This window comes from Orbicella franksi, chromosome 13 (genome assembly GCF_964199315.1).
Source record: "Orbicella franksi chromosome 13, jaOrbFran1.1, whole genome shotgun sequence".
In the NCBI taxonomy this organism is placed as follows: Eukaryota; Metazoa; Cnidaria; class Anthozoa; order Scleractinia; family Merulinidae; genus Orbicella; species Orbicella franksi.
Genome location: NC_138157.1, coordinates 19,361,891 through 19,381,946, shown reverse-complemented (window position 1 = coordinate 19,381,946; position 20,056 = coordinate 19,361,891). Strand labels below are relative to the sequence as shown.

Here is a 20,056-nt window from a genome sequence, read left to right as displayed (position 1 = left end):
AATTCCGTTAAAATCGTCATTTGACGCACCATTTTACTAAGCAAGTTTGAGAGCCTCGCATGCAAAACCACATCATTCTTCCGTCTTTAAAACACTCAAATATTTTTGTGCAATGTTTAAATATGTACTGGGTTGATTTTAGGGAATGTTGCGTTGTCTTTTTGGGTGCAAAATAATTAAATTTCGAAGACATGTATTTCATTGACTTAAAAGTACTTCGTGAATATAATTAATTTTCACCATGTGCGAAACCTTCAAACGGACTAAGCTTCTGGTGGTTGAATTGCAGAAGCATGGTCTACAGATTCCTGTAAAAGTTTCTTTGGGCAAATGATTGTGAGCGACGCGAGAGCTTTTCAAAGTACGTTAAGAATGCAAATATTTGACCATCCGTCGTCAAATTTCAATTTACGGCTTAGATGTATATTTTAGCATGCGCCACATGACTTGACCTTTTAATAAGATGAAATAGACAAAGAGCTGATAATTTCGAAATGTTCTAACCTTATTTGTTGTACGTGGCCTCCGTCCTAATCACGGTTGTACGTTGTACGTTCTGATGTTTCAGACAACAGCTGATAAAGCTAGCGCCTGTACTCACTAGAATTTTAAAAAAATCGCCATAAACAAATTAAAGATCAATGAAGCAAGAACTAGCTGAAATGAAAATAGGAAATCACAACGTGCCTAATTCGTGAGAAAAACAGACTAAATTTAATTAGTAATTACGGAGTAAATAGCCCTGGCCATGCCGTTTTATTTGGCATATTTTGTTTGCTTAGTGGTAAGGCATTGGTATGTTTGTAACAGAAAATAGTGGACTGTTGTCAATACAGTCCAAAATAATTGTCAGTAAAATATTGTAAATAAAACACCTATTGACCAGTTACCTCCGCGGCCACCATTTGGTCGTTCCGATAAGGGTTTCATTATTGTCTTTACCCCTATTGGTGGTTTTCAGTGTCACGCCATAAAAAATAGATTAAAATAAAATTCAAAACCGTTGAACAGATAAAGTCCAGAATCTGAGAAAAGAAAGACGGTAAATATGCCAAGACTCTCGCCAAGATTCGGGTCACAACAATTTTTCTTATGCAAGATATGCGGAAAAACTTTTTACCTAAATTTACAGAGATTTGTATGGAGACGCCATGTTGGTGCCCATCCGGATGGGCACCAACATGGCGGCCGGAAACCAACAGAAACATCTGTCACTGAGTTTTACTACAAAAGCGTGCATTTATCACTCGAGGAACTCAAAAACATTAAACTAATACTTTTTCTAATACAAGAGTTGTTCAGATAGCCCAAATTCTCCGCAATAAGTCCCTTTTTTAACCAACTTGACAGCTCTCTTCGCGTCATGTAAATGCCGCGTCACGCAAAAGCTTAGAAATTCAAGCGCAGTCTATCACAAAACCAAGAACCCATTCGGAGCAAAACTGTCTATGATTATTAGTTTTCAGCTGCTCTTATACATCATTAAAGTAAAATCTCAGGAAGATCAATAGTTTTGTAGTTTGAATTTTAGTGACGTCATGTGAAAACCGGCAATTAAGAGGCTACCCAAAATTTAAAAACTTTCTTTTTGGACAGGGCGATGGCAGATAGGAGTCTAAAATTGAAGGTGCATGACGAGTGGTAATTCAAACACGTCTATCATGATTGTCTTGAATTGACTCCATGTTCACCAAGAAATTTATAACCCGATAGTGAAAAATTAAATATTCAAGGTACACCAACCTCTATTTAAGCGGCTAGCCCCATTAAGCGGTCACCACCCATTTCCCCGAGGGTAGCCCACTGTATTACATGTAAACCAAAAATAATAGCAGAGCGCGAAAAGACCTAGGTATGAGTTTAGCGTTACAGTATTACGCAGGGCATGTAGGTAGCGGTGGTCGAGGAAAAGATAACAACATGGGTAATGGTAAACTATTCATTCTTTTCATTTCTTAATTTAATCTCTTCCTACTCAACGCGACTGTGTGCTCCCAGTGGTTCCAAGCCTTAGGGAGCCTTACGTATTAGGATAGAAATTGTCCTACCCCTACCCCCTAAAATGGGATGACAGCATTGCGTGACGTGCAAGGAACCCCTGCAAAGCAAGGATTCAAGCCATCAAACCATCATGATTAAACGTAATATTTTGGTGTAGTGCAAAGCAAGCTACTATCTACAAATGACTTAGCCGTTTTTGACTTAGATGCAGTGGTGATCATATGTGTCGAAAGAGGGTCACAGATTCATGGTATTTGACCATTAAATAAGTTGACAGTTGACGATGTACATCGGACGTTAACCTTGTGTAAACAAAAGCAAACTTCTGCTTTATGTGCGGCGAATGGTGAGAGAAACGCGTCAAATCGGCTTTGGACCTGCCTTTTACAACAAATGAGGTTAGAACATTTCGAGATTATCAGCTCTGTGTCTATTTCAACTTATTATAGGTCAAGTCATGTGGCGCATGCTAAGATATACGTCTAAGCCGTAAATTGAAATTTGACGACGGATGGTCAAATATTTGCATTTTTAACGTACTTTGAAAAGCTCTCGCGTCGCTCACAATCATTTGCCCAAAGAAATTTTTACAGGAATCTGTAGACCATCGTTCTGCGATTCAACCACCAGAAGCTTAATCCATTTGAAGGTTTCGCACATGGTGAAAATTAATTATATTCACGAAGTACTTTTAAGTGAATGAAATACATGTCTTCGAAATTTAATTATTTTGCAACCAAAAGGACAACGCAACATTCCCTAAAATCAACCCAGTACACATTTAAACATTGCACAAAAATATTTGAGTGTTTAAAGACGGAAGAATGATGTGGTTTTGCTTGCGAGACTCTCAAACTTGCTTAATAAATGGTGCGTCAAATGACGATTTTAACGGAATTTGGTAATTTGTCTATTTCGTTGAAATAAAAGGATATTTTATCAAAAAAAAACTATCCAGTAGTTTTTGTCATGCCGTAGCCTATCTACCATGAAAATATGAGCGAAATCGAATTTTCGACCCTTGCCGAGTTATTTCCCGTCTTTATGGACAGGGACTCTTAAGTGTATTTCGTAAATAATAGTTGTTACCAGGCCTAGGCTGACAACTGTTTCCTTCCAGCACAGTTTTGCCAAGTCCGCGTTGCGAAGAGAAAGTAGCCTGTGTTGCAAGCGTAAAACGGGGAAGGTGTAGGGACTCAAAAAACGGGAAGAAGGGGAAGGAACGCCTGTCATAGGAACCGGGCTTTTCGCATTACGTCCACCAATTTCCATGTAATCCGATGTCACCAACTGTTAGTTACTGTCAACAGGTTTACCAATCGGAAACTAATGCGCTTGTCAGCATAACTGACTTTCCTGCAGAAATTTAGTAATTTAATGGTTGTTTCGTTCTAACACGAAATTAATGCGTGACGTTTTTATGCGACATGACGTAACAATGCCATACGTAATTAATTGACAAGATCGTTGAAGCCAATACTACTAGTCACAGATTTGAGAGACACCAGTGGGTATATTAATATTGTTCTGTGCTAATAAATGTATATTAATCCCGGCATTTGTTAACTATAATTCTAATCCGTTAATAGATTTCGAATACTTTCCTGTAAACAAGATGACTGAATAAACTGTGAAATATTTGGAACCTTGGCGATTGTTGCGACTAGCAGTACAATAGTCAATTTAAATAATTTCCCAGTGGGAATATCTCAACATAACAACATAACAACCATGAAGTTATTTTCTCATGGAAATGTCCTGACTCCTCTGCCACCACGAAGAGTCAGAAAACAGCGAGTAAAAAGAAACAAACAGTTGCCATAATTTCTGGAGGTTCTGTGGTATTGAGTCTGGTGCAAAAATTAAGCGGAGAGCGTCTTTCGAAATTTTATTTACGAAGTCCAGAGACTGTCTTAGTCGACTTTTATTTTCCTATTAGGTTCGCTTCAATTTAATGCAAACGTTGTCTAAACGTATTTGTAGAAGTTTCAGGAACGCTGCAAAATTACGCTGTGTTCTCAGTAAAGATGGCTGTAAAGCAAGCAATGCCATAACTATTTCAGCTACGAACTGTGAGGCGGTGGAAGACAGTCAGAATTTTAAATTCGCATCGGCAATGGAGCGATCGACAGAAGGATAGCCCAGTGATTCCACTATTTCCCGCAGCTTGTCTTTCAAAGATACTTCTGAAAAGGGAAACAACGAGAATCGACGTTCGATTCAAAGATCCTGGCAAGAACAAACATTTGATAAATCAGACTTTTCCCGTATCCAGCAGGCAAAACTGTCGTAAACAGCTCTTCCAGCTAAAGAAGCTGCCACGACCGCTCCTTTCCCGGGTTTTTTAAAAAGGAAATTTGCTCACCCCAGTTATATTTAAATCTCTCAAAGCCCTTGCTAATACATCTTCTGGTCCGCGACTATTGTTGGTTGCTTTTGGTGACATTGTGCAACGATTAAACAATTAATAAGTTACTCAGTGAGCATTAGCCAGCGACAGGAGCCATAATCGGGGACGGAGACCGTAAGCGCGCGCCATTTCAAGTATTGGGGTTGTCCCCATGATATGGGACAATAATGCTATTTTTAGAACAAATTGCGCCATCACCTGCGCCACACGCGCGTGCATGCTGCGAGGATTTTTGCGGATGTCGCGCGGGTGAAATGGCGTCCGAAATTCCCGAAATGTTTCATGTTTTTGCCCCACAACTCAACGCGTTTACGTCTGTTGGAGTTTTGCTTAAGTATTTTCGTCGTAAGCTGCTCCAGTTTGAGTGAAGTAAGACAGTGTCGAATTTAGGTATGTTCCGCTGTAAGCTTATATATATCGCTGACCAAGTTGTGTTCCGACTGATGCTTCTTTTACATGAGCTGTACATTACTCCACTTTAAATTTCACATATGTTGAAAATTAACAGCTTTTCCATTACACAGCAAAAAACTAGCTGGATATATTTAGATATAGCAGAGCTTCAGGACTTCAAAGTTTCATAGCTCCTCTTGCCACACGCTTGTCAGTCTATCGCGCCCGAAAAGTAAAACAAAATAATTGCTAGTTTGAGTTTCGCTTGAATTGTAAGCAACGCTTGATGTTTCATCGAGGCTTAATAACTTTACGTCCGTAGATACTGCTCAGTTTTATTTGTGTAAAAATCCAGTAAATTCTGTGTTGTCGATGAATGAGAGCGCCCGCCGATGCGTGTTTTGTACAGTCAGTAAACATGACAAATTGTACTTCCGCCGCACTTTCGTGTGAAAGCGTACATCGAACTCAAACAATAGCTCTATAGTTTTTAAATATGTTTAAGATTGATAAATGTTTGAGAACATATTAAAAGCTAAGCTGAAAATATGTGAATAAAGCAGAAACAATCAGCAAAGTTACGATGACGCTTTCTTTAATCAACTTGGAATAACGATTTCGATTTTGTTGATCGAGTTATAAAAACTCCTTGTCTATTTTCATTTTCGCAGTGTAAAACTTCACTATGCTTATGTTGAAGAAACACACATGATGTTAGTAGCCTTTTTTACATTCGTGAAATTTGTTGCAGCATCTCAACACAAAAGATAACGAAAGAAATCTTTGTCAAGATTTGTTGACAATTGAAAACACCGACTCGGACTTGAAAGTGCACGAGCTGCACTATGCAAATGAGCTAATTGTACGCGTCAGACTTTCCTTTCAAAAACCTTTGCAAACTCACCAAACAAGCAGAGACAATAAGAAACCATCAAAATAGGTTTTGGTTATGATTAAACATGTCTGAGAAACTCACAAATTAACTCGATACCAGAGTAGAGAGTTTTCTTGCTATATTCTTAAGCATACGCGTGAGCTTACAACTAGCGAGAGCAGATCTTATTATTCATTCCCAGCGCGAGATTGAAGTCTTGTTTTCGACCCTGAAAAACCCACCTTTTCCGTTAGCTCAGAGCATTAAACTACATATAAGCGCCCTGGTTCGTATTCCCTGCCTTATTCCCTGCCATCGCTGTGAAAAATACGCAAGAGAATCTCTAACTCTCACCATTTGATCACGCAACGTGACAGCATCCACGCGAGAGCGCCTGACATGTGCGTGAATCCGCGTGGATATATGACGTCAGGATGGTGCAATTTGTTCTAAAAATAGGAAAATTGTCCCATATCATAGGTGCGCGCGAATCCCGAGACTTACGGTCTCCGTCCCCGATTATGGCTCCTGCCAGCGAACAAAAGGGGGTTCTTATAGCAGGCGTTCTTCCTTTCTCCCAGCCCCCCTCCTTCCATCCGCGCATTTATTTACCTCCCTCCTCCCCGTTTAACGCCTGCTACGCAGGCTAAAGAGAAAGTGACGTTACATTTCCTGATTTTTAAGTATTATGCTTTCTTGAGCAGAATGCTTGAAATACATTCCGCACATTCCGGCAACAATCCCAAACGGACCACTTGAACCGTATAAACGTGATATTTTTGATGCATCTTTTGATGATTAATCCAATGACGGGTTCGGTGATATGGCGTTTCTACCGTTAAAAATGCTAATTCTTTTGTTTATGTAAAGAGGTCGAACAGAACCGACAAAAGCTAAGAACAACATCTTGACCTAACGAAGGATATTCAGACTTATCAAGTCTGCTAAAGCAAAACGACTCGACCCGTTTTTGACTCACCTATTTCTTCAGTTTCAGTGGCTCAAATGTAGTGCCTGAAATATAGTCCCTAGGTTCATTTCCCAGCGTATCCACGTCAGCTCCACCTGGAAATCAGCACCAATCTACTCATCTAGAGTATGATTTTAAATAGTTGAAAGCACTTTTTCTTTTTCTTTTTAAGTTTTAGCCTCTTCCAGGCGTTCACTTTGTTGGGGCGCAGCGTGAAATAGGGAAATACTACTACTATAGGGAAATAGGGAAGAAGCGCGGCGAGAAAAAGCGTTCTTTCGTTTTCTCTTATCGCGCTTCTCCGCCCATTTTTTCGCTCGCCGTTCTTCGCACTGCGCCCCAAGGAACTAAATGCCTGGATGAGGCTAGTAACGTTTTGGTCTGATAGTTCCCAAAGATTATGGAAATGCATTCGCCTCGATTAAGCTGACTGAAACTGGATGTTTTAAGCTTTATATATGCATTTCACTTACTCTCGGTTGCATGCTAATCTTAAACATATAAGTTGCACCAAAATATGACTTCAGTTATCATATCTTAACACTGAAGGGTTTGTAATCCGGTTACCTATACGTGTTTGTCACTGCACGCCGAGTTTACTTTACAAATTGATCTTGGTGAGTAATGCGAGCATTCGTCGTGGAAGTAAGAGTTTTTTTTTATAAACCCTGTTGTCGTTGAAACAACTTGAACTCATCGCGCTGAAATGTGTTTGTAAAACCAAACTCCATTCTTTAGGTCATAAAGTTCGTCTAACGCCGGCACACTCAAAATATAAAATTAACGGTTTGCGGTAGCCAATCAAGTTACGTTTGATACATCTGCAAAGTTTATATTTGCACCACGAGTTCACGCTTGAAGAACTGATTGACACAAGCAGCTACGACACATTTAACTTTTATTAAGCTGCTTAACGCAGTATGGCGAAGATGACTAAGTTGATTTACACTGTTCAGCAAAATCAGTATAGCCTAGAGCATAAATCATGCGAATTAAGGTCTAGTTTCGTTTTTTAGATGTTGTTGTTATGCATTTTGCATCCTCGGACACCCGGGGGCAGCTAATCGGGTCAACACGCTTATTTTCGGATGAAAGTTTACTAATTTTCGGACGAAAGTTTACATGAAGAGCGGGAGAGCTATTGATGTTGTGATAATAGGTTTTTGGCCTGGGAAAGCACTTCTGCAAAAACCTAGGGAAACTCTCTTGCTGCGGGGATCAGTACCGAATCTGTTACAGGGAATTATCTTCAGAGACGTCAACAGCACTCAGAACTTAGGTCCAACGATATCGTTTTATTCCAAGAACACAACCAGAATGCAACCGGAACATAACCGGAATGCAACCAGTATGTAACCGGAATGGAGCCAGAAAGTAACCAAAGAATATTTTACAAGGCACGACTATTTAAGCCGAAAGCACAATTCTAAAGGATTACGTAAAGCTATTAAGGTATTCCTGGAGGCTAAAGTGACATTTTTGTTTTGCCAAAATTTTTTGTCCGCTGGAAGATAATTTTAAAACACAAACGTATGCTAAGTTTTAGGTCGGAAAAACCAAACCCGTCTGAGATATTGGCATGCGAAGTTTCGTTTCTATGTAGGTTTTCGCAGTAAAAATACGAAAAAATGTCCTGCTGTGGATCTCCCAAAGGATGGTCTTGTTGACAGCTCAACGCAATAAAACCTGGTAATTCGAAATGTGACACCCTCTTTGATCGTGATGGCAGCCGAGGAAGCAGTAAATGCGCTCGACCGTACTTTCAGAGAGAACGGGTTAATAAATCGCTTCGTGTACTGGATTTTGTTGCTTTTCTGTACCTGTTAAGAGATTTACAATGGCTTTTTTGTCGTCCAGATTTCAGGGAACTCCTCCTGGCCTGGTGAGGTTGTTTCGCGGTTTTCGCCAGAGACTGGAAGAGACCGCGGAGCAGGCAAGAAGGCGTTTTTTTCGCCGAGTATTCAGCATATTGTGGGTAAGTACCTTAGTGACTTTTGCCCTATGATCTCCACGAGGACCTTTGATGCCGTGCTTACCTTTTTATTGCCATTTCTGCCTTTGTTTGGTGCGTACGTGAAGGTAATGTATGATGTCAATCTTCCACGTGGCAGTTTTGTGTGTGGTTTATGGTCTTGATGGAGCCAAGTTTTCACTGGCGACGGACAAATATAATCGCTAAACACTGAGAAACGTAAAAATGTATAGATTTTTCTTCGTTGTTTGCGCTTGCCCCGTTTCTTAGTGTTTGTACGCGGTTTTATATCGACTTTTATGTTGACTTGTGTCATTCTATTTTGCTGACCGGGTATCTGAGTAGCCTATAGTTTACTTGAAAACCGTTTCATTTTTCCCATCATTTTGGTTCACAAAACATGTTTGTGAAAAGGTTTTTTTTTTCCTCTACAGTTTGGAAACAAAATTGGCGAAGGCCGGTTTCGGGGGAAAGCCCTCCCGACTTACGTGTATCCGGATTGCCTAAAAGAGGCAATCCGGACCATCCTGAATGCATCACTGCGGGATTACCCAAATCCCGAGACGTCAGCGGTGAGTTTTTTTTTTTTTTTTTTTTGTCTTGTTATATCCACACCAATTTTTCTTAAATTAATGGTTCCTTTTGAGCAAAATGTAATTTCTTTGCTTTTATCTTGCCTTTAGGTTTATAGGGTGACTTTAATAGACTTGCGGGATGCAAGATGGCCCGGAGATGCCTAGGTGCATAGGACTAGCCCAAGAGAAGAATTTTGTTGATTGTAATTTCGAAGAATTCTTTTATTTGTAATAAAATGATGTGGAACAAAATGACTATGTTTAAAATCATGCACAAATAATTCCATTCACCCATATAGACAGCATCAATTCCTTAGGAGCAAATTGGAGCGCCGGTGTTTCTTTCAATTTAATGCCATGTTTACTAGTCACATGCTCCAGTACCATAGGCAACACTTTTGATGGATGTATTGCACTCCCATGAGCCAGAAAAATTCTCATAACCAAGGAGTGGGGATATAATACATGGAGAATGTAGGTAATGAGTACTCAAAAGCTTGATTTTTCAAACTTTCCAGGGACCCAGGGGACCATACCCCCAAGCCCCTAAGAATAATCACACCCACCCATGCAAAATCTTCCGTAGGTACCTATGCTTCATTTTGATACCCTAAACCTCACCCCCAAGAAAAAGGTGGAAAATGAAGATGAAAAATTTGAGGACTTACATGGCAAGCTACATATTCAAAGTATCACTAGGTAAAAACCTGCACATCCAATTTTCTGGCCTACTCTTTGAAAAATTTAATTCTCTGTAAAACTCAACCTGTCATCCAACCTATAAAAATATAATCATCCTCACAAAAAGGAAGTTAATACAAGTAATCAACATTGAGTAATAAATGGAACCCATGATTGGACTTTATTTTTAATTTGATCAGCTGATTAATGCAAGGCTTTCTAGCCATTCAAAGAGGCCTAAACATTTTCGAGTTCAAAGAAATTGCAAAAATACTTTCTGCAGTCACATGAAAACTGCTCTACAAAATTTTCCGATGAATAGAAAAATTCAAAATTAAGATAATAGAATCTACTACTCTTTAATTTCTTTTTAGTGGTACTGATTATTATGTACTAGGATCCACTAGCAACTCAAATTTTGTACTAAAATATAACGCAAAGCTGTATTTGTGCGAGAAAATGCTAAAATGTTCTGGTAAGTGCTTTGTACCCGGCAAATTATTATTCATATGACATAAAGTTTCACTAAGGCTTGTCATACATGACACATTACATGAAGCTTTCCTTACTAGGTACCAGGAGGGTAATATCATTGATAATCACGCAATTTCTTCGTGACCCCAAGTAAACAACCTAAGGTTTCTTAAAATTTAGTTTTTATTTTTATTAGCTGGACAGTCTTTGTGGCTTCTCCTCGAGTGGGTTCTACTTCCACACCACTTGCATGGTTTTCCACCCACTTCCACTTCAGCTCCTTCGGGTGCAGCAACTTCCTCCAGGACTGGTGGTGGTTGAGCTGTCCCATCAGCAATGGCAGTCTGGGTAATCAGGATTGCCTCTTCTTCATTGACAAGGTCATCTTCATGATCACCGTATGAATGCCTGACCTGGCAGGTTTTCACAAACCTCTTCCTGTTAAGTGAAAAAAAAAAAAATTAGCATGCTTCACAAATAGAATTTCCTATGAAAGTGGCTGATAATGTTGATGCTAGTGACTCTTTTTCAGTATAACATGGGCATGGAAATCAGGAAAAGACCGCAATCTACTTACCTCAGTGTCTGTTCCTCTGTCCTGTTTATTTTCCGTTGCACACGCTTCTTCTTTCCCTGTTCTGTTTTCTGCCTCTCTAGCCTCTTCATCCTTTCTTCGTTGTCACTTTCACACTGCAATTATATTATTTCAAGCCAATGATAGACCTAATTAACACGAGGAATGTAAAAGTACCCTCAGGCTCTAGTGTTGCCTTATTGTTACAAATACATGTACCATGTACCTCCAGTCAAGGCAACAATATGCACTAATCTAACATTTCTTTAGCCTGTTCAAACACGCCTCTATGAAATCATTGGACCAGCCTTGCCTCAAACACATCTTTAACAAGCACTTTCACTTTCTACTTCCGTCCTTATCTCTTTTAGCACTGACTATGGAGGGAGAATTCGAAGATGAATCCAGAATTGGTGGCCATAATTTTCCGTTTGTAGATGAGCTGCCTCCGGGCCATTCCTGTCCCATATGCCTTTTTGCCATGCGGTGCCCCGTACAGACTGTGTGTGGTCATCGATTCTGCGAAAGCTGCTTGTTAAAAGCACTCAGGTACTGTATAGTATGCACTGTTGATTTGATACCATTGAGCACTTGTATTTCCTATTTTGCATTCCTCCCGTCGCTTGACGATGTAAACACCGTATTGTTGAAAAATGAGTGTAGTGAAAGGAAATTGGAAAGGGCAAATAATAGTAAACTAATTGTATTCCCTTTAATCTAGCTCTTGAGTCCAGGGTGCATTCTACAGCTTATTTAGTGTTCAGGTTTTATTCTCTGCGAGCAAATGGGAAGAAAACTGATTTGTCCAACTGGTATAAGTTCTCGTGTTGAAAATCGAGTCCTCACAGTTTGACACATATGTGGATGCTAAATTTATTAGTTGCTGGCTAATTTTAAATTCACAATCCTTCAGGGAAGGTGAAGTTCCAGTTTGCCCACAAGATAGATGTCGTATTCCTGAAAATGAAGGGGTGAGTATAGTGAAAATTGCAAATTATAAACACTGAGTAATATTCCAAATAGGCACTTTTTGTGACAGAACGCGAAAGCAGAGAACGCGGAAGCAGAACGAAAATAGCTATGAACTTAATTAATGCATACTAAGTTAATAAGTAAACAATCACTATGGCCGTGTACCCAACCGTTTGTTCGAAATAGGTATTTCCGACGTCGTCTTAGAATTAAAATTTACTTCATCAGTCTTCGAGATGCAAAGAATTAACCCTAAATAATCGATCGCAAAGCATAGCGTTTAAAACGGAGAACTTATTTTGTGTCACGGATTCATGACGGTTGCACATGATCACTATCATGATCACGGCCCGCAAATTCAGTGCTGTTTTGTTGGGTCAGTGAAAGCAACGAAAGACAAGAGCAAAAATACGAAAACAGATGTTGTGTCATCTTACATTCAAGGAAAAATTTTATCGCTAAACTTTCCGCTCTGCTCAATCAGATCGCAATTTAATTTTGCATGTTTGATCAACTCAACCAATTCATATCAATCTGTTTTTAGGGCATTGCATTGATAGTTGATCAATAATGAATACACAGTAGACTAGACTACGAGTAGTCCCTCTTTCGCTTTGTCCGTCGTGCGTGACGCGAAAGAAAACCGCGAGAAAGTGGCTGCGCGAAATCCTGGGGGCGAGGAGCGCATTTCGCGCGGCCATATTTTTCTACCAGTTTTCTTTCGCGTCACGCACGACGAACTAAGCGAAAGAAAGACTACTCGTTGTCTAACAATGGACTGTTCAGTTAGACATTCAATCTTACTTAAATTTCTGTAATTTCAGTTCTTTCGTGATGTGGCCTGGGAGAGGGAGATACTTTCTCTTCGCGTCAAATGCAAGAAGAATGAAAGAGGATGTGACTGGACTGGACCACTACGTCATTATGAGGTTCCGTAGCTTACTGCATCTATATAATTAGCTCAGTTTTAGATCAGACGAAGTTTTGATTATTTCTCAGGTGTAATGCAGACTGATTTTCGAACAATGTCTTTTAGCTATGTGCTGCGATGATTCGAAGGCAATAAACAAAAACCACACTAACCCGCAATGACATCAACAACAACTGACTAGTTTCTACTAGCAGATTTCTTTGCCAATTACAGGAACCGTTAGAAAGGCATCTTTGATTTTCCTTCTTTAACAAAACCGTCTCGCGTATAAGAATACCAAATGGAAACAGACAGCTTCTGACACTGTGACCGTAAGACACGAAAGTGCTCTTTTTTTTTCCTTTTGCAGGAGCACTTCGTTACCTGTCAATATGAAGAGGTAACTTGTGATGACTGTAAAGGAGAGATGCAGAGAAGACTCCTGCACGAACACACCACATCAAAGTGCCCAAACAGGATCGTGCAATGTGAATACTGTAAAGAAGAGTTTGCCTTCTCGTTCACAGAGGTAAAACTGCTTCACCTTTATAAACTTACTAGCGAATCTCACACACGATCGGTCGCTGTTAGATCCGGGCATGCGTGCATATACCAGAATCAAATGATTTGCTCCTAAGATAATGCAAGAGGTTTACAGATGTTGGCTTGTAAGAAAGAAGCAGAAGTAGAAGCATTTGCGGAGTCTAGGTGATGCATTTCCACGATTAGGGACAGCATTTGGGTATTATAATTGGGAAAAAAAAAAACCAGAAGACAGGTCGATTTCTCGATCCAACTGGAGTAAAAGTTATTCTGGGCCAGTTTTGTTGTCATTTTGGGCATGGAATAGCCCTTAAGCTTTTCGACAGCAATTTTGGTAGAAACTCTGCCCAAAATCGCGTCTCATTCACGTTGGATAACTTCGTAATGCAGAGGAGAAAAGTTAAGTGTAAAAAAGGCTATTGACCATGAGATAAAAGAGCCCTTTCTGTGTCCAATTATAATTGAAATTGCGATGAAAGTTTTAGCTTCTTTGTGGGTGGCTATTTGTGGTTGGTTTAACTGTTTCTCACATTTAGTGCTCGCCTATGTTAACAGTTTCCTGAAGATAACGAGTGCGCACGTTTTCCTCTGGAATGTACTCAAGAATGTGGATTGCAGATTCCCCGGGAGGAGGTAAACAAACATCACTTCATCCAATAATGATACATATGAACTTAAATGAATGGCCAGGGTATTACATTTATTTTTTGAAGGGTTAATATAAGCTAATGTATTTCTAGTGTAGTGTATTCTTTCGGACTGATACAGATCACATGTAGAATAGCGAGTGAGAAATAATCGAATTTAGAAATCGGTTGGTCAATGGAGTGAATTAGGTCACTTTTAATCTACTTTTAAACAGTAAATCACGAAAGATGTGTTGGCAACTTAACGGGAACTACGCTTGTGTAGATGACGAGATGATTACTAACAAATTGCATACACTTAGCCTTAAACAATTTCCAGAGTTGTAAAAGAAAAGCAATGATAAATTACCACCACGTTTTACAACACATCTTTCTGTTTTTTTGTTTTTGTTTGTTTTTTGTAGGTAGAGTCCCATTTGAGGGACGACTGTATGATGACGATGGTGGTTTGTCCGTACCAGGAAGCTGGATGTACCTTTCATGTAAGTTCCATGTTGTTTCTCGCACCAGGAGGGTCCAGGGTAGTTTCTCTAGCAATTTTAATCTAGCAGAGTGCTAGATAGAAATTGCAGCTATTTCTATCTAGAATGGTGCTAGGTAGAAAGTACTTCAAATATTCAAAGAGCTCAGCAATTGGTGTTAGCTGTTTAGCTGTATTAATATTGAAAGAATATTCATAAACTGCACAGTTTAACGGTGGAAAATTACGCTTATAAACTCGATTGTTTTTCCAATAAAAGTTTGAGTTTTTAAACCTGCGTCACACGAAAATTGTAATTACTATTTTGTGCTCTTGTGATAGTTAATCGAAGCATATTTTGTCAATATTCACTGTTGACATATTTTTGCATAGGACAAAAGGAGTAATCTACAAAACCATCTTGAGATCGCGTGTAAGGAGCACCTGAGCAAGACGTGGTCAGAGCTCTTAATGACTAAAGACCAATGTAACGAGCTGAAAAGCGAGAATGAATCCGTGAAGGGATTACTGGAGAAGAAGAGCGGAGAAATGATCGAGCTGCAAAAACAGCTAGAAGAAGTCAAGGCTACAACTTCCAACGACCAAGTACAGATAGGTCAACTGAAGCATCTTGTATTTACAATGTAGTTCAACTTGGAAGGTATGGAGGAAAAGCTGCTACACCCAACGACTAAGTCAAAAGGCGTAATGGGAGAGCTTAAAATCAGGTGTGTAAAGGAATTTCTGCAACGTTAATATTTTTTCGATAGCTATGTCTATAGCTATATATCGTGTTTTAATAAGTATGGCCGGGAGCTTGCTGTCAGCCTCTATTGTTATCTTGCAGCAGAAAGAATAAACACCAAAATGGTACACACTGAAGACATTCAAAATGTTACTAGCCACGAAGGCAACTTGCATGATTTCCTGTCTTTCAGTTATAAAATCAAATTTGATGAATTGTAATCACTTTCATCCTTGTAATCCTGTATTGGTTCCTTTACGCTCTTCAGAATCTTCTTGTCCAATTGTTTTAACATTTGCTGTAGCCTCTGGCAAAATATTATGGAACTGACTCAACTGAGCGAAGGGCACTTTCGATAATCAGCCGGGACATTGTCCCTTTAAGCTGCTGTAGGACCGAAGTATTCCATTTACTCAGTAAACTTCAGTTGTTATCCAAGATTGGTTTTGGAGAAGAATAACGTTTGATACCGCTAATCTCTTATACGATATTTTAGTGTATAGCATTGCGGTTTTAGAAGAAACAAGGTAAATTTATCCCCATTTCCCGTCGCTTTGCAAAGAGGAAAGCCCGGACATGGAAGACCCGTGTCATTTCGCAGTATTTGTGTATCTACTCTACGCATAGTTTCAAAATGCTCCGCAAATCGCAATGCCAGTAAATTCGTAAAAGTCTGTCTGTGGCCAGAAACCAACGTCCTGTATAAGCCGTCTAATACGTCTGTATTACTTTTTGAAACCGATGATCGTTATTTCTCATTTTGTTTTACAATGAACTATAACAATATCTGAATAGGGGCATTCGGCCTTTTCAAGTGTAACCCATCTTGATTCAAGTTATTTATCTTAAACTTCAGAAAAGCAAAGTCGCGTCGCTAGGGACAAAGTGGACAGAAAGGTTGGTTGTCGATTCTTGTCCATTATTTCAGCGTCTTTGTGTGCTGCTAGGTAATTTCTTGTTACAGCAGTGCAGAGTATAAATCTTACATTTGTTATGTGTTTGGTTGATCGACAGAGAAACCTTTAAAGCAGAGATCAGGAACAACCACGTGGTATTGAAGTTGCCCGTTTTGCGATCCATGAGCCAGTAGTCAGACGAGGACTGTATGATAAATTGAGGATCTTAACTTACATTCGATTTTATTGTACTTTTTAAAGGAGGTTTTCACATAGGTGTAGCCTGGTAACTTCCTTTCCTTGATGCATCTTTTTTTCTGATTTTTTTGGGTCTTTATTTGTATATAATAGCGATTTAGTCAGATGTGCACATCTTAGGATGTCACAAGTGTATTATTATTATTATTATTTATCAGCTACATTGTACACAGAGAGTTATTTTTCCGGATTTAAACCAATTATTCTACTCCCAGCAGTTCATTAAATAGTACACGCACATTTAAGGGAGGTAAAGCATTGATTTACACGCAAAAAAGAATAGAGTTTTTTTGATTCAAATGTGAGATCATTTACAAATAAAGGTTTTTTCTTCTCGTTATTTACATCTTTGAAAAACATGAAAAGGATCAGCAGTTACCTCACAAAAACTTTAATCAGTCAATGCTTGCATTGGTCTTTTATGTGGTCATATACAGTCGAACCTGTATAACGGGCTCGTATAAGGCGGCCACCCTCTATTAAGCGGCCAGTTTTCAAAGTCCCGATATTTCTCTCATGCAAACGCTGTATTTGTCACCTGTATTAAGCCCTGGCCAAACGGGAGTCGAAAGTAGAGGCAAGTTGAAAATTTGGGTCTACTTGCGACTCCGTTTGGCCATGCCCTGCGTGCACTTGCGTTGACTTGCGATGACTCGCGCTCACTTTGGTCGAAATCAAATTTGCACACAAGTCGACGCAAGTTTTTCACCGCTTGGCCACCCAACCCAAGTCAACGCAAGTTGAGTGACGTCCATTAACCTATTATTAGCCAATGAAATACAGGATATGTCTGCCTTAAAATGGGTTTTTTGCGACTTGCGTGTCCGTTTGGCCACCCAACGCAAGTCTCTACGCAAGTTCAACTTGTGGCTACTTGCGACTACTTTCGAGTCCGTTTGACCAGGGCTTTAGGCGGCCACCTCTATTAAGGTGGCCGAACACAGTTTTCGCGCGCGCTTTTGCTGATGCAATTCAGCGCGCGCACACGGATTACAAAAAACAAGCATGCCGCCGTCAATAGAGCGATCATTTTATTGACTTAACACCCGCACTGTCTGTGCTATTTTCCTCTATAATTGAACGCAGTGTATTGATGGCTTTAGTCTTTTATTATAAATATATGTTAGAAAAGGTAAAGATGCAAAGAACTCAGCAATTCGCAGCTTTTTCTATGTTACCGAAAGAAGCCAGTTAAATGCAGCGCATGCGTAGTAAGTCAAAAAATTGCGATTGAATGAAAATTTGCACTCTCGGAAATACGCCTATTTCTCGAGAACCACTCATTAGAATTTCACGAACTTTGGCACGAAAATACTTCAGGAAATAGGTAACTGGAGTATTGAAAATAATTGAACTTTAACAAAGGAAACTCTAGATATTCTAGTAAACCTTCAACAAGGGATAATTAAAGATCTCTCTGTTAAATTAATAGCAAAATGGTCTTAACTTGTGAGAATCGTTACAAGCTTGGTGCATGCAAATTATAAAGAAAATCTAATGACTAGATTTTCTACAAATAAACAAAACCGATTTTAAAGGCCTGCTTATTTTTATTCGTGTTGCCACGGCAATGGCACATACGTCAGCTTAACCATCAAAAAACCAAAGTTTGTGTTGTTAACTTGCTTGCTACCATTTTTGGCGACCGAGGGATCAAGGGTTTTAGAGAAAAAGGTGAATGAAACATAGGTATCAAAAACTGTGTTCAGCCACCTTAAGCGGCCGGGGCCACCCTGTAGCAGTCCAATGTTTGTCTTTTGTCTGTATTAAGCGGCCACCCTGAACATAACAACTATGAAATGACGGAATGAGATATTTTGTTGTGAACTGTAAGTCATAGAAATACAGTACTGTGTCTCGTAGAAGAGTAGAGCCTGGGGACAATTTATTGTACAGTACTTTTACACAATGTTACGTATATTATACCGTTAAAGTTGCAAGTTGGCACTGAAGCTTGTTTAAAGTATTGATCGCTTGAAAGAGTGTTGTTTGTCCTTTTGTTTCCTTGCATGAACTATTTTTGTAGATACGCTATTATAATTTACTTTAGACCATGCCAAGTGAGTATTTTTAGTGATCGATTGGTATTAAGCGGCCACCTGTATTTAGTGGACAGTTCCTCAAGTCCTGAGGGTGGCCGTTATATACAGGTTCAGCTGTATATATAGATTACTTCATGGAAAGCGCGCGCGCACGGTATTTACGCACGAGTTGCTGACGTATCAGAAAACGAACAAGTGAGCGTAGCGAACGAGTGAGTTTTCTGATACAAAAACAACGAGTGCGTAAATACCGTACAGAGTACTTTCCATGCTCTAATTTGTTTATTTTATACTTAACTGCTCTGGCAAGCGCACAGTTGGAGGGCAGCGAAAGCGCTACAAGGACAGTCTAAAAGTCTCCCTAAAAGACTTCAACATCAGCACTGATTCCTGGGCGTTTCTTGCCTCCGACAGACCCTACTGGCGCCAACTCATCACCAAAGGAGCCCACGCAGCAGAGGAATGCAGGTCCTGTCAAGCCGAGGAGAAGCGAGCAGTACGCATGGAAAGAGCCGCCAGCACTAACAGCACAGCCCCTACCCACTTCTGCCCTACCTGTGGGAGAGGCTTCCTTGCCCGGATTGGTCTCATCAGCCACCTCCGGACACACCGTAGAAATTTATTAACAAACTAGATGTCTTTGGTCATCTTCGACTACGAAGGACGAACAACAACAACACTTACTGAGGTTTTCACCCTCAACCAGATTTTCACCCTTCATTCGGCAGAACAAATGTCGAGTTATTTTTTTATTCCGTCTGAGTGCAAGCACTTTGTCGCTTCTTCAAAAACCTAGCGTAAATATTTTTCGTACAGAATGTTTACCTGGTCATCAGTCAACGCTTCAGCTGCGTTTGATTTGTTTCCCTTGCCTTGCTTTTTTTTAAGTCGTTTGCTTCGAGCTTCCAGACATTTCCTTGCTTGGTAAAACTCTTTGTCGTCGATAATGCTTACGGCATATTTGCCTTCTTTAAAACTTTTCTTGCCTCTTCCCTATGTTTGAGGAATTCGCTAAGCAAGCTAACCTTAACGTCTCGTCGGGTTTTTGCTCAAATCCTTTTGTTCTGCTGTTCCTGGATGTACTTTTTAATGGATTTATCTAAAGCAATAAACCTGTTCGAACTTTCCGCCACTGTCTGTGGTTTATAGCTAATTTGCGAGAAAACTGGAGTAAACTTGTGGAAACTCTACAAACTTCTGTGAATGAAGATTTAAGAGACGCCAACAACAACGTGAGTGTGTTGCGAAATGACTGATTCATTTTGACAGCTGATTTCTGATTGGATGAAACGCTTTTCCCACGTGTGAGAAAGTCGTTTCGCGATTGTGACTGGATGAAGAAATTTCCGTATGAGTTTTTCATGCGATCGATTCTATGCGAAAATCTCAGTAAGTATGAAATAAATGCAAACTATTTCCACTAACAGGCTCAGATGTATATGCAAATTATTTCCACTAACAATAAGCGTACAAAACAGTACTTCACGTACCGAATTATACTACCAACGTGAAAATTATCGACAACCTATATTAATTAACACATTTTTAGGACCCAGCTGGGAAAGACCATGATGACATTGTTTTGCCTTATTAGAAATGTCATCAGGGGCGGATCCAGGATTTTTCAAGTAGGGGGCGGACCTTTGGGTTGTAGAATTA

The 20,056-nt window shown here is 39.7% G+C and overlaps 2 protein-coding genes across 2 annotated transcripts; one reads left to right on the top strand and one right to left on the bottom strand.

Annotated features, from left to right (window-relative positions):
- Positions 1-10,282: 10,282 nt before the first annotated feature.
- On the bottom strand, positions 10,283-11,024 carry LOC145466594 (uncharacterized). The gene is made up of 2 exons (XM_081450307.1): positions 10,928-11,024; positions 10,283-10,788 (listed from the first exon to the last, which is right to left on the bottom strand). The coding sequence occupies exons 1-2, from the start codon at positions 11,014-11,016 to the stop codon at positions 10,527-10,529; spliced, it is 351 nt and encodes a 116-aa protein (XP_081306433.1). The 5' UTR covers positions 11,017-11,024; the 3' UTR covers positions 10,283-10,526.
- A 109-nt stretch (positions 11,025-11,133) lies between these two features.
- Positions 11,134-16,617, top strand: LOC145466582 (TNF receptor-associated factor 4-like). Its single transcript, XM_081450298.1, has 9 exons — positions 11,134-11,473; positions 11,838-11,895; positions 12,721-12,825; positions 13,177-13,335; positions 13,905-13,982; positions 14,401-14,478; positions 14,850-15,184; positions 16,058-16,098; positions 16,216-16,617. The coding sequence occupies exons 1-7, from the start codon at positions 11,214-11,216 to the stop codon at positions 15,102-15,104; spliced, it is 993 nt and encodes a 330-aa protein (XP_081306424.1). The 5' UTR covers positions 11,134-11,213; the 3' UTR covers positions 15,105-15,184; positions 16,058-16,098; positions 16,216-16,617.
- Positions 16,618-20,056: the final 3,439 nt, after the last annotated feature.